General features: G+C 45.9%; 2 protein-coding genes across 3 annotated transcripts in view; both read right to left on the bottom strand.

The window, feature by feature from the left end:
- Positions 1–6,654: 6,654 nt before the first annotated feature.
- Positions 6,655–11,299, bottom strand: otos2 (otospiralin 2). Its single transcript, XM_014151643.1, has 4 exons — positions 11,142–11,299; positions 10,761–10,833; positions 8,878–8,910; positions 6,655–7,452 (listed from the first exon to the last, which is right to left on the bottom strand). Exons 2-4 carry the CDS (start codon positions 10,822–10,824, stop codon positions 7,259–7,261), a joined length of 291 nt encoding a protein of 96 aa, XP_014007118.1. The 5' UTR covers positions 10,825–10,833; positions 11,142–11,299; the 3' UTR covers positions 6,655–7,258.
- Positions 11,300–13,794: 2,495 nt separating this feature from the next.
- LOC106575249 (cytoplasmic protein NCK2) overlaps positions 13,795–26,580 on the bottom strand; it is a 57,432-nt gene continuing 44,646 nt past the window's right edge. The window contains exons 2-4 of one of the 2 annotated variants that reach the window (XM_014151641.3): positions 24,700–24,938; positions 15,426–16,180; positions 13,795–15,125 (exon numbers count right to left, since the gene is read on the bottom strand). In XM_014151641.3, the coding sequence (XP_014007116.3) occupies positions 14,931–15,125; positions 15,426–16,180; positions 24,700–24,925 (1,176 nt within the window). In that variant the 5' untranslated portion in view covers positions 24,926–24,938 and the 3' untranslated portion in view covers positions 13,795–14,930. Of the gene's footprint in view, positions 15,126–15,425; positions 16,181–24,699; positions 24,942–26,580 lie in introns of both variants that reach the window. The other variant, XM_014151640.3, reaches the window with a different exon arrangement.

The following is a 26,580-nucleotide window of genomic DNA, read 5'->3' as shown; positions in this document are numbered from 1 at the left end:
ATGTCTGCTTATATGCCCCCCTTATCTGACTTCGCGTACAGGGAAAATACTGGAAGAGTGGCCCATGTTCTGCATTCTGTCGCTGTACATTTCAAAAGTGCTGAACATATAGTTATATTGCCTACGTCCGTCGTCGCTCGCTCATTGTCTTAATCGAAATTACAGAATGCCTCTTATCCGCTCATTGTTCCCGTATGCCATAGTTTGTACATCTCAATTGTCAGTAGAAACTACATTTGTTTAACCTGTTATGGCTAGGGGGCAGTATTTTCACGGCTGGATAAAAAACGTACCCGATTTAATCTGGTTACTACTCCTGCCCAGTAACTAGAATATGCATATAATTATTGGCTTTGGATAGAAAACACTCCAAAGTTTCTAAAACTGTTTGAATGGTGTCTGTGAGTATAACAGAACTCAAATGGCAGGTCAAAACCTGAGAGATTCCTTTACAGGAAGTGGCCTGTCTGACCATTTCTTGAACTTCTTTGCCATCTCTATCTTTTACAAAGGATCTCTGCTCTAACGTGACACTTCCTACGTCTTCCATGGGCGCTCAGAGCCCGGGAAAAACCTGAATGTCGTCATCCCAGCCCCAGGCTGAAACACATTATCGCCTTTCTCAAGTGGCCGATCAAGGGACTGTGGGCTTAGGCGCATGCCCTGGCCGCCCCTGTCTTTGTGATTTTTCCTCTGTTTGCCGAAAAGGAGATTCCCGGTCGGAATATTATCGCTTTTTTACGAGATAAATTGCATAAAAATTGATTTTAAACAGCGGTTGACATGCTTCGAAGTACGGTAATGGAATATTTAGAATTTTTTGGTCACGAATTGCGCCATGCGCACGACCCTGATTTACCATTTCGGATAGTTTCTGGAACGCACGAACAAAACGCCGCTATTCGGATATAACGATGGATTATTTGGGACCAAACCAACATTTGTTATTGAAGTAGAAGTCCTGGGAGTGCATTCTGACGAAGACAACAAAGGTAAGAAAATTTTTGTTATAGTAAATGTGATTTTGGTGAAGGCTAAACTTGCCGGGTGTCTAAATAGCTAGCCCGTGATGGCTGGGCTATGTACTTAGAATATTGCAAAATGTGCTTTCACCAAAAAGCTATTTTAAAATCGGACATAGAGTGCATAGAGGAGTTCTGTATCTATAATTCTTAAAATAATTGTTATGCTTTTTGTGAACGTTTATCGTGAGTAATTTAGTAAATTGTTAGTAAATTCCCCGGAAGTTTGCGGGGGGTATGCTAGTTCTGAACGTCACATGCTAATGTAAAAAGCTGGTTTTTGAAATAAATATGAACTTGATTGAACAAAACATGCATGTATTGCATAACATAATGTCCTAGGGTTGTCATCTGATGAAGATCATCAAAGGTTAGTGCTGCATTTAGCTGTCTTCTGGGTTTTTGTGACATTATATGCTAGCTTGAAAAATGGGTGTCTGATTATTTCTGGCTGGGTACTCTGCTGACATAATCTAATGTTTTGCTTTCGTTGTAAAGCCTTTTTGAAATCGGACAGTGTGGTTAGATTAACGAGAGTCTTGTCTTTAAATAGCTGTGAAATAGTCATATGTTTGAAAAATTGAAGTTTTTGTATTTTTGAGGAATTTGTAATTCGCCTATCATTGGATATTGGAGCAGGTGTTCCGCTAGCGGAACGTCTAGATGTAATAGGTTAAGCAAGTCAGTCATATCAGCTATGTTTTTTTTAAAGGCAGTAAACGAGGCTGAATTAACTGTTTTGCTGCCAGACAAGGCTCCGCTGATAGCCAGGTGTAGCAGTGGTAAGGATTCACTCCATTGTGCTGGAAGGAAAGGTCTGCTGTTCGGACAGCTTTAACAGTTTGTGGGCACCGCTTGTCGCTTATAAAGTGCAATTCATGTATTGTTTAGAGTTGCATTGTTTAGTGTTGTGTTGTGTAGTGTCTTTGCTGGCATGCATCAAAAAAATTTACATGCTAAAATCACCACTGTAACAGACATCTCAACATCAACTGTTCAGAGGAGACTGTGTGAATCAGGCCTTCATGGTCGAATTGCTGCAAAGAAACCACTACTAAAGGACACCAATAAGAAGAAGAGATTTGCTTGGGCCAAGAAACAAGCAATGGACATTAGACCGGTGGAAATCTGTCCTTTGGTCTGATGAGTCCAAATTTGAGATTTTTGGTTCCAATCGCTGTGTCTTTGTGAGACGCAGAGTAGGTGAATGGATGATCTCCTCATGTATAGTTCCCACCGTGAAGCATGGAGGAGGATTGATGGTGTGGGGGTGCTTTGCTGGTGACACTGTCAGTGATTAATTTAGAATTCAAGTCACACTTAACCAGCATGGCTACCACAGCATTCTGTAGCGATACGCCATCCCATCTGGTTTGGGCTTAGTGGCACTATCATTTATTTTTCAACAGGACAATGACCTTAAACACACCTCCAGCCTGTGTTAGGGCTATTTGACCAAGAAGGAGATTGATGATGCTGCATCAGATGACCTGGCCTCCACAATCACCTGACCAACCCAATTGAGATGGTTTAGGATGAGTTGGACCACAGAGTGAAGGAAAAGCAGCCCACAAGTGCTCAGCATATGTGGGAACTCCTTCAAGACTTTTGGAAAAGCATTCCTCATGAAGCTGGTTGAGAGAATGTCCAGAGTTTGCAAAGCTGTCAAGGCAAAGGGATGCTACTTTTAAGAATCTAAAATATATTTGTTTAACCCTTTTTTGATTACTACATGAATCCATATTTGTTATTTCATAGTTTTGATGTCTTCACTGTTATTCTACAATGTAGAAAATAGTAAAAATAAAGAAAAACCCTGGAATGAGCGGTAGCGGTATCCAAACCTTTGACTGGTACTGTATATATTTCCATACTTTTGATTCCTGTCAACCAAGATGACACCACCATGTATAAGACATACTATAACCTCGTCCTTGTCCGCTCACTGAACTGAAGGTAGGAGAGGTGTTAAAGGCATTATATGTGAAATCAATAATTGGATATTTGCCATCAGTTATCTTTCTCTTCATTGCAGATGGGGCCAGGAGGCAAGGCAACAATGTGCCCTCTTTTGTTGTGTTGAATACCTCATTGAACCTCTCTGCAGCTTGCAAATCAAGCAATGCTGTGTTTGTTAGTGTGGCATTGTGAAAAAGTGTTTGTGTCTATTCCACATTATGGACAAACCATCTTTGTCCTTGTCCCTGGGAGAGACGGTACAGCTACCGGTCTATTTCTTACTGTGGTGTACAGACTGTATATCAACAGTAAATAAAAAGCACAGGACACAACTTAAAAACAGAACAAGACTCACCTCCAGGCCTGTTGTCTGTCTCAATCCCAATATTTATTTATATACTCAATATATACCATATGTCTGTAATACACACTAATTGGCTACCAGTCTGTTGTTAGTAAATACAGTTGAAGTCGGAAGTTTCCATACACTTAGGTTGGAGTCATTAAAACTTATTTTTCAACCACTCCACAAATTTCTTGTTAACAAACTATAGTTTTGGCAAGTCGGTTAGGACATCTACTTTGTGCATGACACAAGTAATTTTTCCAACAATTGTTTACAGACAGATTATTTCACTTATAATTCACTGTATCACAATTCCAGTGGGTCAGAAGTTTTCAGACACTACAGTCATACACTATGTTGACTGTGCCTTTAAACAACTTGGAAAATTCCAGAAAATGATGTCATGGCTTTAGAAGCTTCTGATAGGCTAATTGACATAATTTGAGTCAATTGGAGGTGTACCTGTGGATACATTCAAGACCTACCTTCAAAGTAAGTGCCTCTTTGCTTGACATCATGGGAAAATCAAAAGAAATCAGTCAAGACCCCAGAAAAAGAATTGTAGACCTCCACAAGTCTGGTTCATCCTTGGGAGCAATTTCCAAACGCCTGTAGGTACCACGTTCATCTGTACAAACAATAGTACACAAGTATAAACACCATGGGACCACGCACCCGTCATACCGCTCAGGAAGGAGATGCGTTCTGTCTCCTAGAGATGAATGTACTTTGGTGCGAAAAGTGCAAATCAATCTCAGAACAACAGGAAAGGACCTTGTGAAGATGCTGGAGGAAACAGGTTCAAAAGTATCTATATCCACAGTAAAACGAGTCCTATATCGACATAACCTGAAAGGCCGCTCAGCAAGGAACAAGCCACTGCTCCAAAACTGCCATAACAAATCCAGACTACAGTTTGCAACTGCACATGGGGACATAGATCGTACTTTTTGGAGAAATGTCCTCTGGTCTGATGAAACGAAAATAGAACTGTTTGGCCATAATGACCATTGTTATGTTTGGAGGAAAAAGGGGGAGGCTTGCAAGCCGAAGAACACCATCCCAACCATGAAGCACAGGGGTGGCAGCATCATGTTGTGGGGGTGCTTTGCTGTAGGAGGGACTGGTGCACTACACAAAATAGATGGCATCTGGAGGGAGGAAAATTGTGTGGATATTTTGAAGCAACATCTCAAGACATCAGTCAGGAAGTTAAAGCTTAGTCGCAAATGGGTCTTCCAAATGGACAATGACCCCAAGTATACTTCCAAAGTTGTGGCAAAATGGCTTAAGGACAACAAAGTCAAGGTATTGGAGTGGCCATCACAAAGCCCTGACATTAATCCTATAGAAAATCTGTGGGCAGAACTGAAAGAGCGTGTGCGAGCAAGGAGGCCTACAAACCTGACTCAGTTACACCAGCTCTGTCAGGAGGAATGAGCCAAAATTCACCCAACTTGTTGTGGGAAGTTTGTGGAAGGCTACCCGAAACGTTTGACCCAAGGTAAACAATTTAAAGGCAATGCTAACAAATACTAATTGAGTGTATGTAAACTTCTGACCCACTGGGAATGTGATGAAAGAAATAAAAGCAGAAATAAATAATTCTCTCTACTATTATTCTGACATTTCACATTCTTAAAAATAAAGTGCTGATCCTAACTGACCTAAGACAGGGAATTTTTACTGGGATTAAATGTCAGGAATTGTGAAAAACTGAGTTTAATGTATTTGGCTAAGGTGTACGTATGTGACCTGCCGACTTCAACTGTATATATCATTGTCTGTGGGATCAAATATTTCTCTTTACCTTGTTAGTAAATTAGATCTAATACATTTACCAACGCAAGCATTTGATCACATTCCATTGTTTACTATGGCAAGATGAAATTAATGAAAGTATTTCTCTGCGCTTCAAAGCAAGCCATCCTTGAGCGGGCGATGTTCAGTTAATGGTCGATTAGGCTTTCAGGGAGCCACTGCTTCACCAATCGACAGAGGACAATATGGCAAACATCTGTCAGCGTGCAAACTGACTCTTCCCCAAGAGTCAAGATACACAGAGAACTCAGCTGCTGTAGCTTGCATGGGAGTCACATGATAGACCCCTCTGTCTGTAAGGAACATACACACAGGGGAGATTCCCCTTGTGATTAGTATGTGATAATCTGTGAATAGCATTATAAACTGGGATGGAACACACCTTAACCTTGGGGTTTGAATGGTTTGCCTGGCACGTACCCTGAGAGTGAGAGGCTCAGTCTGCATTCCTGAATGTGCTGCTGTGAGAGGAAGGAACACCTGCACTCAGCTCAGGGCTGGTCTTTGCTGTGAAACAGGCTTCAAAGAGAAGTCACAGAGATGGGCAAAAAGCGCTCTTTCACTCTCACACACACACACACACACACACACACACACACACACACACACACCACACACACACACACACACACACACACACACACACACACACACACACACACACACACACTCACTTGTGGAATAACTAACACTTAAGCTGGGTAGATTCGAAGAAATAGGAGAAAGGTCACGCTTCATGAGATTTATACACAACACACAGCTTCTCAATGCTCCTTTTGCCCGTGATTTCTTCGAACCGGCAGCCGTAGATAAGTGTTTAGGTGTACTGTGTATCTATGGCAATGGGGATGATACACTCCCATCTTAACCTGACACCATCCCCTTGGGTCTGGGGCCCATCCTTATAACAACTCTACATCCACCTATCCTATCCCCTCCGTCCATTCGGTTACCATGGCAACTGGGGGAGGGCTTCCTCTTTAAAGAGTGTGTTATTAATGGTAAAGTCCCCCCCCCCGTGTTGCGTGATCACTCCGCACACCACTACACAGCATGTCCTGTTCCCTGCCCCCGCACGGCGCTACACGGCCTCTCTCTGATCTCCGCCAGGGGAAAGAACACACAGATATGAAGAGGTAAAAGATGAATTCTTGGAGTATTCAAACACACCCACATCCCTGCTCTTTGAATCACTCAATAGTTACAGACATCTCTGGTATGTGGATTTGCATATGGTTGATTACACAGATTAAGCCTAGTAAGCAAGTTATTTTTAGTCCAAGAATAAACTAAATCTGTGTTCAGGAAACTAGACCTGAGTAGTAGTTTCAAGCGAGCCAGGATTCTGACAGACAAACATGTTGATAGCTGCTGCACGATTGTACTTTTCCATCAATCAACTGTTTAACAACTTTAACTTCTGCGCCAAGCACATCTTTTGGGAGGAGAGCTTTGCATGCAACGGCTGTTCAAGACAAGTTTAAAGAAACAGACTATTCACAAGAATTAAATCTCCAGGGCCCTGGGAGTTTAATTGGGTCGTGGAAAAGCAGTTTCACACACAGAACGCATACAGATTTATTGTTCATGGACACAAAACAAGGCAAAGTCAAGTGTATGAGAGGCCTGATCTGCTGTCAACGTGTGTTCTCTGTCTATCCCACCTACACTGAGCATCACATGACCTCCATGCAGACATTCCATCCCTTCCCTTTCTCCTCTTTGGTGAATGTCAATACATGTCTTTTCCAGGGTCCTCTGAGGACAGAGTAGGCCTCTATATACAAGTAGGCCTACAAGTATATAGTGTAGGCCTCTATATACAATTTACACTACTTGCATGCAGTAGAGAGATGTTGGTTCTAGTTCTGGTCCCGTAATCATAAAGTGTGTCAGAATAGGAGTGCTGATCTAGGGTCAGTTTCTTCATTTTAGATCACAATTCAGTAGATTACATGGACAGGGGGGCCTGATCCTAGATCAGCATTCCTACTCTGATCTAGGCTCAGGTTCCCCCTGTCCATATACTCTTATTCTTTTGGATCTAAAAAGGCAAAACTGATCCTTCACCAGTTTTTATATACGTCGTTGTTGTTGTGGTTCTGGTTCCTCACTCCTCGTCAGGGTCGGACAGCTCATAGCCCAGGCGGCTGGCGGAGGGGAAGTGAGCCCAGAAGGTTCTGGCCAGGTCTTCAATCTTCTCATAACCAGCGTGCTCGCGCAGGGCCTCCACCCAGCCGAAGAAGTCAGAGGAGGTCAGAGCCCAGTTGGGCATGCTGCGCTTCTCACGCCCCAAATCTGCTGCTGGGAACCAATGAGAGCACGAGAAGAGAAGAGGACGTCAAAAGGGAACCAATCAGAGGCTGAGTGAATGATACTGCACTTCACTAAGACTGGACACATGACACAACTTGACATGGATTGATAGCCGTTTACTACATACATTCTTTTCAGTGTAATACACAAATCAACACACAATCTGTATTCATTGATTACACATGTGTGTTTGTGACAGTGATAGAACCACTGTACGGAACCTTTGCTAAAGGGAAGTCTTCCTCACCAATGGGAAAATCTACCCTGGCAATTTTCCCACTTCCCAGCCTTCCTCCCTGCTACACCAACCATAGCAGCCTCGTTCATTTCTCAGTGTTCACCTCTCTGTCACCCCTTCACTACAACCTGATCTTTAAGCCGCATTCCTTTAATCAAAGTCAATAAAATACCTTGTAAAAAAACGGCTCTTCTTCAAATTGAAACCAAAGCCCCCGTTGAGCATCTCAGGCTTATGGTTGATTAAAGACCAGTCTGGGGCGAGGGGCGCCGGACATCCCCTAAGCCCAGAGGTAGGCCTCTCACTGTGGGGTGGTGGGAGAGAGGGCCAGGTCCACGCTGGGAAAGCAGGCTAGGACAACAACACTCCACAAGCTCCCAACTCAAACATAACAACGTTGTGAGTGAGAGACTATAGGAATATGATAAGGAACAACACCACGTAGTGTGGAGGCACCAAGGAAGTCATCTCTTACATCTGTCCCTCTGACCTCTCTCCTTGTCCCTTGCTGTGTGTGTACATACACTGAATGTACAAAACATTAAGAACACCTTCCTAACATTGAGTTGCACCCCCCCATCCCTTTGCCCTCAGAACAGCCTCAATTCGTCAGGGCATTGACTCTACAAGGTGTTCCACAGGGATGCTGGTCCATGTTGACTCCAATGCTTCCCGCAGTTGTGTCAAGTTGGCTGGATGTCCTTTGAGCGGTGAACCATTCTTAATACACACAGGAAACTGTTGAGTGTGAAAAACCCAGCAGCGTGGCAGTTCTTGACCAACTAAAACCGGTGCACCTGGCACCTACTACCATATCTCGTTCAAAGCCATTTAAATATGTAGTGTTGCCCATTCACCCTCTGAATGGCACATATACACAATACATCTATGTTTCAATTGTCTCAAAACTTAAAAATCTTTCTTTAACCTGTCTCCTCCCCTTCATCTACACTGATTTAACAAGTGACGTCAATAAGGGATCATAGCTTTGACCTGGATTCACCTGGTCAGTCTGTCATGAAAAGAGCAGGTGTTCTTAATGTTTTGTCCACTCAGTGTACATCTTCAAGCTATAGTTGCACAACTCAAAATATTGAATCAACATTGCTAGGTCTGGTTTGGTTAAATCCAACCCCATCTTGGTAACCCCTGGTTACCCAGTCTCCCACGCTCACCTTTGCCTTCTTCTCCTGCTGTTTCCTCAGCCCCTGAGTTCGAGGGAGAAAAGACAGGAATTATTCAGACCGAAGGCACCATATGGGTCTTCATGGTGACTCACACAGCCCTGTTGATGGGTGACTTGTGACAAAACAGAGATAAAGTGAATTAGTCTAACTGAGGAGTGCTTTTTTTTAAATCTCTGTCTATCAACTCTCTCTCCCTCCTTGTCTCTATCGCTGACATTGCCCAAAACACTGGGCAGGCAGCAGCAGACTGGCAGACGGGGTGTTGCAGACAGAGAGAGGGAGACAGAGGCAGTGAGGTGTAAGACAGGGGATGAAGAGGATATGGGGGCTCTGACTGCTAAGTGCCATGTGCTGCGCCTGGCCCTGGACTGCTCTGACATTCAGACATTCACAGCCTTTATTAAATCTCCTCAGAGGATAGGAAGGTCGGGGCAGATCAAAGAAGAAGGTAAAGCCCAGTGGAGAGAAACAGACCTGGGTTCAAACACTATTTGAATAAATTTCAACATACTTTATCTGGGCTTGATTGAGCATGCCTGGCACAATAGAACCAATAGAATAGTCGAAAAAATACAAACCCTGCCCATCTGGCACTCCAGGCAGACTGAAGCAAACGCTAAACGTATTAGAAAAATCTTGAGTAGTATTTGGACCCAGGTCTGGGAGGACACATAGGGAAGGGGAAAGGTAAACGCTCAGCTTGGTCAACAGAGACTAGAGAGAGCTAAGCAAGGTAGGCACACAGTGTAATAGTTCTATCGTCTCAATGAAAACGAAAAAAGGGAGAAAGCAAAAGAAGGGAACGAACTACGACTGGTCTATTCTGACCCACATAACCCACAACCAGATGCTTTTCATCAAAGCAACGTCATTTCCACTCAATCAAATGTCTCGGAGTGATGTTGTGACAAAGGCTCTATGTCTCTGAATAGCCAATACTGCACATGCATTATGTAGGCAAGGCACGCAGGAAGAAGCTCTGTTCAATTAAATACACAGTATTGTGGTGTACTGTTGAAGAAATGGTACCAACTGTCCTTATACCAATACAAAGAACACCGTATATCATGGGAGGGCATCCGTTTCATTTGAAAGAAAAAGCTTCAAAACGTTCTCCTCATATTCCACAATAAAATCCAAATTGACAGAACAATGTGTGACTATAAACAATGTAAAGAGACATGTTGAGGACTAAACTTCATATTTGATGCATCGAGACAGAACCCAGTAAAAACACTATAATCAATACTGGTCTTTTATTTGTTGCTGTTGACTGTACCGGCTGTTGAAATGTCAGAGTAGTTTGTCAGAAGGTTACATTCCTAGTGAACTAATGGACGACATTCCCTCCAGAGAAACAAATTGACTGACTGTCCGGCTGCATCTCCAAGGTAATTAGTTCCAGTTGACAGTTTCTGAGAGTTGCTCCAGACTGCAGTAAGAGACAACAGCAGGCCAATAACAGTCTCATTCAGATGTCAAATTTAACTCACTTTTAACGTCTCAACAGTGGAGGATTCCTCTATCCATCTCCTCTTATCCATCTACAGCACCCAGAGCCGAGAACCCAGTAGAGAGCTAGTGAACTTTTCTCTTTTCTCAGTTCTTTCACATCAGCCCACAGAGATATTGGGAGAGATGAATTGAAGAGAGGAGGCTGCCGCCACCACTTCACACTTGAGTTTCATCCAAGTACACATCACAATCCAACACATCACAATCCAATACCTTATGCGCAAAATAGGTTAAAATGACGTTGAAGAGATGTCTTGTGCTCGCCGGGGCCTTTTGGATGCCTTCCATTATCACTGATGAAAATGGCACAGGCTCCGAGGCTCTCCCCTCTGTGGCGTGCTAACAGACTGACTTACCTGTTAGAGAGAGGAGACCCAGCAGGACGACCCAGAGCAGCATTGAGGCACAAAGACGAGGCATGGTTTTACACTGTGGTAGGCCGCACAAAGACAGAAACACAACCACAAACAGTGAGATATTGTCACAGCTTTTACCCCCGCATGGTTTTGCTTGTTCTGTAACATCTTAAGGTTTCTCTTGGGGAGAGGAGTTGTGTCAGAGAACAACAGAAGGACACAACAAAGAAGGTTTGAATCAGGAAACAAGACTTGTAACATTTCAAGGTACATTTCAGATTTTGCAGCAGGTGCAACGTTGGCATTTTTTTCCCCCAGTAAACAGATAAAACACCCAAAACAAAATCAATAAACAATCTTCATTTCCACTGATACAGGTACCTGGTGCTGGATCTGGATCTGGGCTCTTGGTCCTCTTGCTCTGGGCGTATATGTCCAGATATACCCAGACCCTGGATGGGAGGACAGATACAGTAAACAGAGCTGTCCAGGATATGTTGGTCCTTCACACTTCAGATCCACATGCCATACCTCAACTCCGAACCAACCGCCCTCTCTTTTCTACCCAGTCTCCACTTCTCACACCTGAAGCAGACATGTCAACGGACTGAAAGGCTTCCTTTGTGGACGAAGGGGAGATGGAGCATGGGAGCAGGGGAATGTCAACACTCTCTTACCCCTCACCAGCTAGGTCCGATGCAGACAAATCGTTCCCGTCTAGATAACTTACCACTGCTTATGTTCCTGAGCATGGCAATATTATGGCTGTTAAAATTTGTCCATTCATTTAATAAAACACAATCATCAATCATCCTTTCATGTACAGTAAAACGTTCGATCAATACCTGCACATCTTGATCTTGAAAGTGACAAAAGTTCATAACCTACATAAGAAAATGTATGCATTGGTGACATTGGATAAATGCATCTGCTAAATGGCATACATTATAATATTCTAAAAGACAAACTATACAAACACTACATGGTCTTTCACATACTGTAACTGGGAGCCAAGGATTGTGTTCTCTCTTGGTTCCCCTTTATGTACGTCTCCACCGCCTCAACCACAGACGACCACAACGGGGGCCTCAAATACAGTCCACATTTACCTCCGTTTGTCCCTGAGGAGCTGTACAGGAGGATTACATCTCGGCAACACCGGTACTGGATCTGGCTAGCTAAACTCAGCAAGAAACGGCACTTTTTCAGGACCCTGTCTTTCAAAGATAATTCGTAGAAATCCAAATAACTTCACAGATCTTCATTGTAAAGGGTTTAAACATTGTTTTCCATGCTTGTTCAATGAATCATAAACAATTAATGAACATGCACCTGAGGAATGGTCGTTAAGACACTAACAGCTTACAGACGGTAGGCAATTAAGGTCAGAGTTATGAAAACTTAGGACACTAAAGAGGCCTTTCTACTGACTCTGAAAAACACCAAAAGAAAGATGTCCAGGGTCCCTGCTCATCTGCGTGAACATGCCTTAGTCATGCTGCAAGGAGGCATGAGGAGAGCAGATGTAGCCAGGGCAATAAACTGCAATGTCCGTACTGTGAGACGCCTAAGACAGCACTACAGGGAGACAGGACGGACAGCTAATTGTCCTCGCAGTGGCAGACCACATGTAACAACACCTTCACAGGATCGGTACATCCGAACATCACACCTCCGGGACAGGTTCAGGATGGCAACAACAACTGCCCGAGTTACACCAGGAACGCACAATCCTTCCATCAGTGCTCAGACTGTCCGCAATAGGCTGAGAGAGGCTGGACTGAGGGCTTGTAGGCCTGTTGTAAGGCAGGTCCTCACCGGCAACAACGTCGCCTATGGGCACAAACCCACTGTCGCTGGACCAGACAGGACTGACAAAAAGTGCTCTTCACTGACGAGTTGCGGTTTTGTCTCACCAGGGGTGATGGTCGGATTCGCGTTTATCGTCGAAGGAATGAGCTTTATACCGAGGCCTGTACTCTGGAGCGGGATCGATTTGGAGGTGGAGGGTCCGTCATGGTCTGGGGCGGTGTGTCACAGCATCATCGGACCGAGCTTGTTGTTATTGCAGACAATCTCAACGCTGTGCGTTACAAGGAAGACATCCTCCTCCCTCATGTGGTACCCTTCCTGCAGGCTCATCCTTACATGACCCTCCAACATGACAATGCCACCAGCCATACTGCTCGTTCTGTGCGTGATTTCCTGCAAGACAGGAATGTCAATGTTCTGCTATGGCCAGCGAAGAGCCTGAATTTCAATCCCATTGAGCACGTCTGGGACCTGTTGGATCGGAGGCTGAGGGCTAGGGCCATTTCCCCCAGAAATGTCTGGGAACTTGCAGGTGCCTTGGTGGAAGAGTGGGGTAACATCTCACAGCAAGAACTGGCAAATCTGGTGCAGTCCATGAGGAGATGCACTGCAGTATTTAATGCAGCTGGTGGCCACACTAGATACTGACTGTTACTTTAGATTTTGAACCCCCCCCCCTTTGTTCAGGGACACATTATTCAATTTCTGTTAGTCACATGTCTGTGGAACTTGTTCAGTTTATGTCTCAGTTGTTGAATCTTGTTATGTTCATACAAATATGTTAAATTTGCTGAAAATAAATGCAGTTGACAGTGAGAGGGTGTTTTTTTTGTTGCTGAGTTTATATCTACTCATTTATCTCTAGGAGACAGACAACATGGCTACCATGAGTTAGGTTGTAAGGTATCAGAAGCAGTGTCAGCTTCCCAAATGACAGCATATTACCTAAATAGTCCACTAATTTTGACCAGGGCCCATAGGGTGCCACCCCCCCCCAGATCTCATGCCACATCAGGATTAAGGAGTCGCATTCAAGCACTTTTGTGGTTAACCGAAGCTCTTGCATCAGGATGGGCCTTCAGGTCCTGAAATGATGAAATCCTACCTACAGTAACTTTGCCATCTGTTGGTGGAAGATGGTAAATAAAGAAATGCAATTTGAATTTAAGAAGATGAAAGGGAAAAAAATGACACACTGCAGACAAATGTGCAACCAGAAAGCTTATTTTGGAAAAACTTTTAATTGAATAAAAGGATTTCATTCCTCAGTCACCACACCGTCTTGGAGTACAGTACCTTTTAGCTGTATCTAAATTCATATAATATTCACCTTATTCTTCTTTTTAAATATACATACACAGCTGAAAACAAGATTTAAATAACAGTGCTCAGTAACATTAAGACAGTTTTTCTTTTTTAAAAGCAGGAAACAAATGTTGAACAGACTCATTGGCAAACAGAACCAACAAAACGTTTTCCTATCGCTCTTGAACCTCCGTCGGACGTTGAGGAAAGCGGTGGATTGGAAGAGAACGTTCCGGGAACATTTGAGCAGTATGGGGGTGTGGCACATGATCGGTTGGTTTACATCCACGGACATTCAAACACAGCTTACTGACGGTGTCCATTCCACAATACACCTACAGAGGGCGTCCTTTCCTTACCTGGTAAATACAGTACCATTTGTGGTGCCTTTCTTTCTGGTACAACAGTCTTTATGGAAACGTAATGCTACTTTCTGCAAGCGACGGGTCGCTTGATAACGACTGACAAAGTAACAACACCTGCTGGAGACAAGCAAAAAGAGAAGAGCTGTTTCTCTCCTCTAGTTTGTTTTCCCCAAAAAATCTAAAGATCTCCAGTGATAATGTGATGTCAATGTCAACACATTAAATATTCACGTTCATGGTGCATGTAGCTGTTGTGAAGGAACCATTGACTGTAATTCCCCATCCGTGCTCACTCCAGAAACCTAGAGGCACCGGCAGGGCTATACTAGGAGGTGGAGTTGTCAGCCAAGGCAAAGAGCAGAGGCTTAGAGATGGCCCCTTAGTGTAGGCGTTCTCTGGACACTTCTGGACAGGACTCAATGTCATTATTCTGAAAGGAATCTGAGCTACGGTGGCCAACATGTACCATTTGAGTCTTTCTATGTGCTAACTGTTTTCTGTTGAGTTTATGGTGACTGTTAGCTCCTGTATTGAAGGGGCATGGGCAGACCAGTGGATATTGCTGTGCTCAATCAGTCAGTGGCAAGTCCAGTAATAAGGCTTGTTGTTAGGCCAGGCCGAGCACCGGGGTACGGATTGTGTGTGTGTGAGTGTGTGTGTATGTAAATGTATGCGAGCATGTGTGTGGTCACAGCAGCGGTTTGACCAGGTAGAGTTTGTCTCCATGTTCGCTGGTGAAGATCGGGGCTTTCTTGTAGTGCTCCACCAGTTCATCCATGCTGCTGAAGCGTCTCTGGCCGATACAGTAGACCCCCTCCGCCAGTGCAACCTTGAAGTGCTTGTTCTTTCCCATCGCCTTGAGGGACACGGAGAAATCACTGGGCTGGGAGAGAGAGAGAGAGAGAGGGAGAGAGAGAGAGAGAGATAAAGAAATGGACGATTATTGCCATGATGTTTCATTCTTAAGCCACTAGAGGGGGCTATAGATCTACTGTAAAGTCCACCCATCCCACTGAATAATGCAGTTTCCCTCAAGACAGCTTTCCCAATAAAAACAGCTCAAAACACAGTATGATAAGGCTATTGTAAACCATAAAGTACATTATTATATACATAATCAGGAACACAAATCAACTGTTCTCCCCCCATTTCAACCAATCACAATACTCTCTCGACCACTCACCGATGATTCGCTGTCTCTGACCAGGAAGTCTCCCTGACCTCCTCTCTCGTTGAGCGCACACTCTGCCTGATGCCTGGTAACTCCCCCATAGTACCAGTCCTTCCCGGCAAACTTTCCCACGCGGGCCGGCCCTGTGTAGTTGATGTGGGGCGAGTGGGGGCCCGAGCCCATCCCACCCCCGGGGGCCGGATCGTCGCTAAGGATAACCACATAGTTCTTTGGCACCAGGCCCACCTGTCCACGGGCGTTCCGACACCGCCACCACTCAGGGTCGTTCTCCGGTTTCTCCAGCACCTCCATCACCTCGCCCTTTTCAAAGTTCAGCTCCTCGTCTGTCACAGAGCTGAAAGGGTACAGCGTCTGGACAGTGTGGAGCGCCCTGGTTGTCCCGTTGATCACCCCTCCCAACCCTGCCCCCTGCCCTGGGTAACCTCCGCTTAGGTCCCCCGAGACGGCCTCCTCCTCCCCCTCCTCCAGGACATAGTTAGAGGGGAACCAGCCTACCTGACCTTCAGAACTCCCTCGCCACCAGCCGTCGCTACACTTCTCCATGACAATGACCCTTGACCCCTTCACCAGTGTCAGCTCGTCTTCCCGCTCCGCCGTGTAGGCGAACTTGACCAGGGCTGAGATGCTGAGGTCGTAGATACGCTCGCCGCTGCTACCTCCGCCGCCATTGGACGGGTACTCTGCGTCCGTGCTGGGCGTTGGCGAGGCATCGCGGGCACTCGTCTTCCTCTTCGTCTTCCCCAGGCCTTAGAGAGGGAGAGAGAGAGAGAAATAACTTAGTACAATAGACAATAAATATCTATACCACAAAGTGAAGATCTCAGCAGTAGTTCCACAACAGAGCAGAATAACATAGTAAAAAGTCCCCCTTCAACATATTAGGTTAAAAGTCCTGAGGCTAGAGTGTCGTGCATCTAGAGAAAATTGCTCCAAACAGAAAGCCCTACGTGGTCATTGAGATTGAGCAGGCAGCTACGCTACTCAAAAAACTGCCTGCAAGTGAAGTGCAGCAGCAAGCTGAGCTAATTAGCTCCTAGTACTGCTGGTAGAGGACGGTCCGGGGTTAGGAGGTCACCACCTCTCTCTGAGGCTACAGCCAGGGAGGCAAACACTTCAGCTAGAGTGAGGGGGTCTGGGTAATTAGTGCTGCAAGGAAACTGGAGGTAAGGCCAGAGGAGAGACAAGGGGGGTTCTGGGTATTGACAGGCGATGTTAATTCCTCTCAGGCAGCTACTGAACAGACCACTGTGCAGGAAGGCTGTTTAGGAGACAGGAAACGCAGATCGGATGACACTGAGGTGGGTCGGGAGGGTGGACATGGACTGCATCCAAAATGGCACCCTATTCCCTACATAGTGCACTACTTCTGACCAGAGCCCTATGGGTATCGGTCAAAACACAGGGCTCTGGTCAAAAGTATTGCACTATGTAGGGAATAGGGTGTCATTTGGAATAGGGTGCCATTTGTTCGGGTTGGCTCTCTCGCTGGAAAATATTGACCTTTAACCTCTTTCAATAACAACCCCCCAAACCGTTCCCCCACTGTAAACTACCCCCGTAAAATTAGACTCTCTCGTTACTCCTTTCACTTTAGACTCTCAATCCCTAACTCGCTCTCTGAACATTTACACATCTATTTAAGACAATATAGAGAATCTCTAATGCAAGCAGAAGGAAGAGAATCACTGCCATTTAAAGCCTAGTGTCAGAGAGAATTAACCTCAATCCTCTCAGCCAGGTAGGGGAGCACCCTGAAAGGTCACAAACAACCCCTTTCCTCCATCTCCCCCCATCTCTCTTCGTCCTACACCACTCTCCATCTCATGCATGAAACAAGGCGGCTTCCTGACATTCTGTGTTCTTGACGGTTAACTGGCCTTCTGCTCTGACGGAGCACGCAGCCAACCAGGGAGCGTCTTTGTTGTGAGTGTACAGCAACACTCCGTTCTTAGCAGACTTCCAAGAGCAAGCAAACCTGGAGATGAGATGGACTGCAGGCACGCACACAGAGACATACACCTGTATTCAAATGTGGAACTCAACTCCCAATTACAAAACACACCTGCTCATGGGAAGCGTCACATAGTTTTACACATGCCCAGTTACACGCAATACAGGGACCAAGAAACATGATTAAATCGTAGACCTCGTCTCGTCTCCTGTAATAGTTCTACGCTCGTGAAAAGAGGAGACGATATGACGAGAGCTCCTCTCTGCCCAGAAAGCTACCATTCATCAGCTCCGCCAGCGCTAGAATGTCAAAATACATGTCACTCACTAAATACGCCTTGCCTGCTGCACCTATCGTCATTTACTGCCGTTACAACCGGTATGTACTTCCAAATAAAGGACTAAATAAACATTCACAAGGAAGCGAAAACATTTCAATGTATTGTTTTGGTCCGGAAGAGGCTCCTTTGCCCAGATACTGGTTCAATCATAGACTAGATCCTACAGTACATACTGAGAAACACACACACACACACACACACACACACACACACACACACACACACACACACACACACACACACACACACACACACACACACACACACACACACACACACGGAGACGAACAGCATGACGGGCCGACTGAGTCAAATAAGACCCACAACAAATGTAATAATACTCCCTCAGAGTTAAAATGACGAGCAGACAGCCCTCGTCTCCATGAATCAGCCTCCATCATGACACAGAAAGGCCAGTGGCAGCGTCACAGGGACAACTGGGGTAAGAAGCTGCTTCTGTTTCAGCCTGGGGGGGGGGGGGGGGGATTTGGGAAACAGTGACCTTGAGCGGTGGTAGGGGAGGGGCGGAGGATGGTGAAATACCATCACTTAGCCCCTGTCACAACTATCCCCCATCAACAGGCCAGTCCACCCCTCACACAACAAACTGTGAGGAGGAGGCACGGTCACTATTTATAGCTTTCACAGAAATAAAGGAAAAAGCTAACATTGGCTTCACTGGAGCGTACTGGGCTGTTGTTTGACATGGTAGGGCCGATTTCAAGGGCTGTAGATCAAGTGGCAGGCAGGGAGATTGGCATTTACACACACACTTGTCTATGAACACACACGCAACTTTTCTAAGCGATGACACACATATACCTTCCTTCCTTAGCAAACGGACAGCTGATCCATGACTTTCATGCTCATTCCTCTGCAGCATGCAACAACAAACGAGGTACTCTGTGTTGCTCTCACACGCCACAACAGTAACGACACACTAACTCACAGTCGCCCCCACTAAGCAACACTGCGATGACAGTGACAATACTAATTAGACAACAACAAGCGCTAATTGGAACCTTAAAGATATTTTTTTTTATTAAGTAGGCATAAATCGTGAGGAAGTGCCTTGAGAGCCTAAAGCACAATTGGCCCAGCGTCGTCCGGGTTAGGGGAGGGTTTGGCCTGGGGGGGCCTTTACTATGCTCATCGCGCTCCAGCGACTCCTTGTGGCGGGCTGGGCGCCTGCACGCTGACCTTGGGCGTTAGTTGAACGATGTTTCCTCCGATACATTGGTGCGGCTGGCTTCTGGGTTAAGAAACGCGGTTTGGCGGGTCATGTTTCGGAGGACGCATGACTCAACCTTCGCCTCCCGAGCCTGTTGGGGTGGCAGCGATGAGACAAGATAAAAATAAAGAGTGGGCCCTCACCAAGTCATCCATTCACCTGGGCCCACACCAAGTCATCCATTCAACTGGGCCCTCACCAAGTCATCCATTCAACTGGGCCCTCACCAAGTCATCCATTCAACTGGGCCCTCACCAAGTCATCCATTCAACTGGGCCCTCACCAAGTCATCCATTCACCTGGGCCCACACCAAGTCATCCATTCACCTGGGCCCTCACCAAGTCATCCATTCAACTGGGCCCTCACCAAGTCATCCATTCACCTGGGCCCACACCAAGTCATCCATTCACCTGGGCCCTCACCAAGTCATCCATTCAACTGGGCCCTCACCAAGTCATCCATTCAACTGGGCCCTCACCAAGTCATCCATTCAACTGGGCCCTCACCAAGTCATCTATTCAATTGAGCCCTCACCAAGTCATCCATTCAATTGAGCCCTCACCAAGCCATCAATTCCACCAGGCCCGAGGCGAGTCACAGTGTGGACCCATACAGCTGACTCGTCGATGCTTAACGATACGCTCTTAATTTACGCTGATTAAGGAGAACAGCCAGGGACAACCCCATCCAGCTCGCTGCAGGGAAGCAATGTGGAGGACCTGGGGACAACTGTTCAATGTAGCACAATGGTGATTGCAGAGTAACACTAATCATGGAGGAGTGAGAAAAGAAAGTCATTCGATGAGAAGTGAATGCCAAGCTATTCAGTATCAATCCCAGATATAGGCCCTTTTCATGTGCTGACGAATGGAACAGGCCGTGCTTAGTCAGAATGTTCTCTTTGCAATATAAAGCTGATGGTCTCCAATAATAGATAATAGCATGGTGGGCGGTGGACCAATTAAGTAGCAGTGTGATCCACAAGAAGAATGTGAGTCCAGGTGGCACTTAGTGTCCATGAAAGCAGCGATGCTCTCTTCCGCTCTGTCTCGCTCTTTTCACTCGCTCCCTCTTCTCTCTCCTACCTCCTCTCTCTCCTCCCACCCTGTCTCGCTCCCTCCTCCCTCCCTCCTCCCACTCTGTCTCTCTCCCCCTCCTTCCTCTCTCTCTCTCTCCCGATGAGACACTTCACTTAAGGTGTGGTATGAGACCAATGAATCACTCGCCAACAACTTTCGCTTTATTCAATTTTCATAAAGCTGATTTTCTTCTCCATGCCTCGGTCTGAAATTGAATTCCAGCACAAGGAGGATATACTGTAAACGAATACCCAGGCTATTTCTACCTATATCTACCCCACAATCACTGATGAATAACAGAGTAAGATGATTATCTGAGGTTTGACGGGAACTCATTTTCTCTAAATGGCGTTTTTCTTTCCTGGATGATAGCTGGGAAAGCTGTGTGGATGTACTTAGAGGAAGAGACGGATGGAGGAAGATGGAGAGGAAGATAGTGTGGTAGGATGGAGCGAGTAGACGAGGAGAGTGCTCGTCTCCCAGACAACACTCTTATCGGTTAACTCTACACCCCTCTACGGGTCCCCATCGCTCTCTGTCACTTGTCAAATCGAGCCTCAGTCGCTCTTGTCTGAGCAGCCATTTCTCTGTCCGTTCTACTGTCCTCAGATCGCCCATCCCAGACTCAATTCCCTTGACAACTCTCTTCAATCAGATAGGAAGTAACCTCAGCAGTATCAGCATCTGGCTCAGAGTAAGCAGAGACCACTTTTCGTCAAACGCATTTCACAGGTTCCAGACAAACACTAACGGAGGATTGATATTTATATCAGGACTGCAACACGATCAGCTTGAAAATACACATTTTCAAAACGCTAACATTTAGCACTGACCAGCAACACTGGTAAACTAGAAGACACATCCCCTAGCTGAGCAGCATACTAAATTGGGCCCCGGAAGTTGGAAGCAAAGACAACGTGACCATATACATCGCATGGCAACAAATCAATCCGTAACAACAATGTCCATCTGCCAGCCCTGAATGGTTGAACGGCGTACTGATAGAGCAACAGGCCACTGACCTATGGCGTTTACAGTGGCCTGAACACAACCGTCATTACGATGACATCATGAGAGCAAAAACATCAAATCAAACGGAAGTAGCACACCAGAATGAGGTCTGCAGAGTGTCAAGACTCATAGAGAACGTAGTTAATCAAGAGGAAAGGCCTCTGTTAACCACCTTGTTTACAGAATCACTGATAAGCAAGAGTCATTTCTTAAAAATATCTTCATCAGACTTGGAGGGTTAATTTAAACACAATTCAATCTACTTGACTGCCTTATGTCAACCACTTTTAAAAACTAGCCTCATCTCTGGCAAACATTATTTATTTGTCATTATGAACTGGGTGGTTCAAGCCCTGGATGCTGATTGGCTGACAGCCGTTGTATATCGGACTCACACCACGGGTATGACAAGACATTTCTTTTTACTGTTCTAATTACGTTGGTAACCAGTTTCTAAAAGCAATAAGGCACCTCAGCGGGTTATGGTATATGACCAATATACCACGACTAAGGGCTGCATCCAGGCGCGTTGCGTCGTGCTCAAGAACAGCCCTTAGTTGTGGTATATTGGCCATATACCAGACCCCCTCGAGCCTTATTGGTTCATTACCCAGCTCATGTTTGTTTGTTTAATGTCATGATTATTCAATAGCCCGTAAAGAAACGTTAAGGTAGATTATAGTTTTAGTTGTTTTGAAAGATTCCTGTTGGCAAGACTGTCTGTGTCCCAAATGCCACCCTATTACCTATATAGTGCACTACTTTTGGCCTGAGCTCTGGTAAAAAAAAAAGTAGTGCACTATATAGGGAACAGGGCGCCTATTTCTGATGCACCCAATGTGAACTGTTCCATTGAGATGAACTGAGGACATTGAGTTGAGCTTCATCCTAGCTGGGTTGGCACCAGGTCATTCTCTGTGGGAAGGTGAATGGAGCCAACGTTTCCACAGGCAGAGCATTATACTGACAGGCACCCAATGGAGAGCTAAGAACACACTGGAAGCCTATCAGTAGACGCAGCGCCAAAACAGAAACGGAGGTCATTTCAATCGCTACAAAGGAACGAACACACACACACACACACACACACACACACACACACACACACACACACACACACACACACCACACACACACACACACACACACACACAGCTTTCTGACTAAATAAACATAGAAAATAAGTAGGATTCAAATCAACTGGTGACTAAAGCAAATATTGTCTCTCTAGGTGATTCCAGTGAAAACATCGCATAACACCTGCCTTGGAGAAGGCATACGTGTCACTGGTTGAAGTAACCCTGGTAATAACCAATCAGAAAACAGATGGAGGTCCAGCCATACACATACAGGGGTTGTCCTTGGAGGAAGCCAAGGTTGTTGCAGGTGGCTGGAGATGATTGGTTTATGTTCTGACATTTCTACTCATCCCCACTGGGGATGCAACCAATTCAATACAACAAGAACATAGCAGTCAGCAAGTTCACGTGTGTGGGGTTGCGTTCAAGGCGTGTGTGCGTTTAAGCGTATGTTTAAGCGCGTGTCCGCATTAGGAATCACGGTGTACAGCTGATGGTATTTGAGTGCGAGGAATGCACAAAGCTGTAACACTCACCTCCCACTTCATCTGCCTCGATCTCAAAGAGAGAGAACACTCAATAACTATTCCAGCTATGCTCCTGTGATCTGGCTTTGTGTGTGTGTGTGTGTGTGTGTGTGTGTGTGTGTGTGTGTGTGTGGCGTGCGTGCGTGCAAAGCTAAAAAGCTCTTTGTCTCACTACAGGCCTGACAACATTATTTCAGTGCTCTCAGCGCTCTGGGCCCAGAGAACAAAGAGAGCTGTAGTGGATTTAGAGTTCCCCCTTTAAACACTATCTCCAGGGTTATATTCAATGATCAATAGTTGGATTGATAGGGAAGAGCATGTGTCACTGTTAGCGGCACAAATCACCCTCAGGTCGCTCACTATTTACACAACGGGAGGGTCTAATCCTGGACGCGGATTGGTTAAAACCGCATTCCAGCCGGTGTTAATTCCACAAGTTACCACCGGCTAAAGCTATGACGTGGAAATGCCTATTTACACTGTTCCATCTCACTGCACAATCTACGGTCTCATCAGCCCAGCCAGACAATTTATACATTTGATCTCCAGCTGTCCCGTAGTAATGAACGCGTCGGGGTCGGTAGTCAGGACGAGACAGACGGGCAGCTTTTCTCAGCCAGTCGAAATCATGAATCAGCATCATTTTTATAGACGTATACAAAGAAATGTCAATTGAAAAAAGGTAAAAGGAAACGTAGTGCAGATAGTTTGCAGTCTTTCCAGCTTCAGTTGGAAGTGATTGTGTTAGCTAGCTCCTCTGAACAAGTGTCCTGACGAGAGAGCACATTTTCTATGCCAGGCGAAATTGTGCATCATTAGCTCATTGTTATGGATGTACCCAAATAAATGTCACTAGAAAACAGCTTAAACAAACGCAAATGCAGCTACTTCGCTGTTATTCTGGATGCTTCTTGACGTGACTGTAAGTTAGCCGTAGTTGGCTATCTAGCAAGGAAGGGATAAGAACGTTGCCAGCCAGTATGGCAATGGAACATTTAGAACGAACGGCTGGGTCTCTCTCTCTCTGTGTGTGTGTGTGTGTGTGTGTGTGTGTGCACTGGGAATAGACAATCTGCAGGTTTTTAATTGCATTGTCTGTCAAGACCTCTGACAACTAGGCAAAGCAGTGGGAGAAATCCTCTTGGCTAGTTATCCTAATCTTTCAGTTAGACGTCTCATCCATCTTGTGCATTTCTGATGCAAGCGTCTATTCTTCACTGATAACACTGGATGGCAAGGTTCCATCTCATCACAACGTCAGTTCCTATTGCCTAGTATCACTCTTGAGTGTCGACCATTTAAAAAAATGTAAAAAATGAAAATGGCATTATCTTGCTCTTTCGCTCCATTGGAAATAATCTCCAATTCTCTGTGAGTATGAACATCTTAGTTTGTAGCACCGGAGATGAATTCATTAGCCTAATAAGGGTGAGAGTTCTACCCTATTATTCCACAGCGAGAATTACCAGAGATCAGCTAATCCTAGCGGTTGTCCATCCAAGAAAACCCCTGCACTTCCTATTTAATTAGTCCTTACCTCCTCTGACCTTGGAAAAAGATGCTTCAACGCCGGAATTTCTCCAGATCGATCACACCAGCTTTCCCTGGCTTGATAATTAACAGCCTAAGGGATGCCTTACAAAACAAAACTGTTCTGTATTAAAACATACTGTTTACAAATCACCATCCTTGAGAAATCATTGCTAACTGGAGACTGTTAAGTGTGTGAGGTAGTCAAGCATTTAACAGTGTTTCATCCGCATTAATCACATGAGGTGAGACGCCTCTGTGGAGGCAGCCCTAGAAAACAGCAGAGAAGAAAACACACACACACACACACACACACACACACACACACACACACACACACACACACACACACACACACACACTACTTAGCCCAAAGTAGAGATTGTGTGTGCCGCGCCGCCTCTGTGCACCCCTAGAAAACAGAAGAGAGATGCCCTGTCTTACGCACACGCATACACACACACCCACCCACCCACCCACCCTCGTCCACCCACCTACACACTTAACCCAACTCACCGAGTGTGTCTTTGATGTTTTTCACCAGCGAGGCCTTCTTCAAGCTGTTCTTCCTCTCCACGTAGTTGGAGGGGACGTAGCCGGTGCGGTTGGAGGTGTTCCTCACCCTCCACCACGTCTTACTGTCATCCAGGAGCCACAGACGCTCGTTTTTCCGGATGTCCAGTTCCTGTTCCTGCTGAGCCGAGTAGTCCCACTTGGCTACAACGATCACCTCCTCCGTCATCTTTCATGGGGTCCTTCTGGAACAGAGAGACACACAGAGAGACACACAGAGAGAGACACAGAGAGAGACACACAGAGACACACACAGAGAGAGACACAGAGAGAGATACTGTTAGGTCAGGGTGGGGTTAACAGTAGGGCTGTGACGATGCCCTTATCGCGATATTCTTTCCATGGCAAAAATGAAAACGCAAAAAGTCTTTGGTCCTTTAAAAACCTGCTGCATGTAAAATATTGTGTGCTGTAGCTAGGAAAATAAGTCAATGTGACTCTGGATGACAACACGATGATGCTTGTTTACAATATTAGCGCCGTTTTCCTGAAGAAGTTGAATCCACTTTGCGTTTTGTTTCCTTCCCACGATACTAAGGAATCGTCTCTGCCCTAGTTAGCAAGGCACTTAACACGCGAAAATGCACACACAGACGAACACCGGCAATACACACGCATGAATAAAATGACGAGGTGAGCCGTTTCCGTGCAACCCTAGAAAAACATGAGAGAGAGAGGAGAACATGTTTCTCACACACACACACGCACATACACTATGAAGCCAATCTCAGAGGGGTGGTGCCATCCACCACTATGGTCTGTGTGGGTCTCAGACTGACTGTGTGCAGGCCTAGGCTTGGCCCTCGAGTGTCTGTCACACAGCTGTTGTTGTAAGACATCTGGCAGAGCGGAGCCTCTCTGCCCTGTAATCCAGGTTGGCTGAGACCTACCGTGTGTGTGTGTGTGTGTGTGTGTGTGTGTGACACTCAGGACTCGAGGTAAGTAATCAAATGAACCACTAAGCTGGGAGTTCACGCTTTACTTCCAAACCACACAAGAGCCTCTCCCTTTTACCAGCTTCTCTTATTCATCTTAAATGTACTGAATTATTCAGCGACACACTGAGCAGAGCACTGGTCTATGTTAAATGTGTCTATCAAACACGGCTTATGGAAAGAGGGAGGGAGGGAGGGAGGGAGGGAGGGAGGGAGGGAGGGAGGGAGGGAGGGAGGGAGGGAGGGAGGGAGGGAGGGAGGGAGGGAGGGAAGGGAGTAGAGAAAGAGAGAGAGAGGGAGGGAGGTAGGGAGAGAGAGAAGGGAGTAGAGAAAGAGAGAGAGAGGGAGGGAGGGAGGGCAGCCAGCACCTGCAGGTCTAATAAGGAATAAATCAAACTGATCCAGGAGATATCTAGTGCTGCTGCACACTGAGGATAAACAGCACAAGGACTGGTGTCTATTCATGGAGAGAGAGAGAGAGAGAGAGAGGAGGGAGGGATGGGAGAGAGAGAGAGAGATGGAGGGAGGGATGGGAGAGAGAGAGAGAGAGAGATGGGGAGGGAGGGAGGGATGGGAGAGAGAGAGAGAGATGGGGAGGGAGGGAGGGATGGGAGAGAGAGAGAGAGATGGGGAGGGAGGGAGGGATGGGAGAGAGAGAGAGAGATGGGGAGGGAGGGAGGGATGGGAGAGAGAGAGAGAGATGGGGAGGGAGGGATGGGAGAGAGAGAGAGATGGGGAGGGAGGGATGGGAGAGAGAGAGAGAGAGATGGGGAGGGAGGGATGGGAGAGAGAGAGAGATGGGGAGGGAGGGATGGGAGAGAGAGAGAGATGGGGAGGGAGGGATAGGAGAGATGGGAGAGAGAGATGGATGGATGGAGGGATGGGAGAG

This window comes from Salmo salar, chromosome 17, assembly GCF_965601325.2.
Source record: "Salmo salar chromosome 17, fSalSal1, whole genome shotgun sequence".
Lineage (NCBI taxonomy): Eukaryota > Metazoa > Chordata > Actinopteri > Salmoniformes > Salmonidae > Salmo > Salmo salar.
This window is presented reverse-complemented; position numbering and strand designations above follow the sequence as displayed.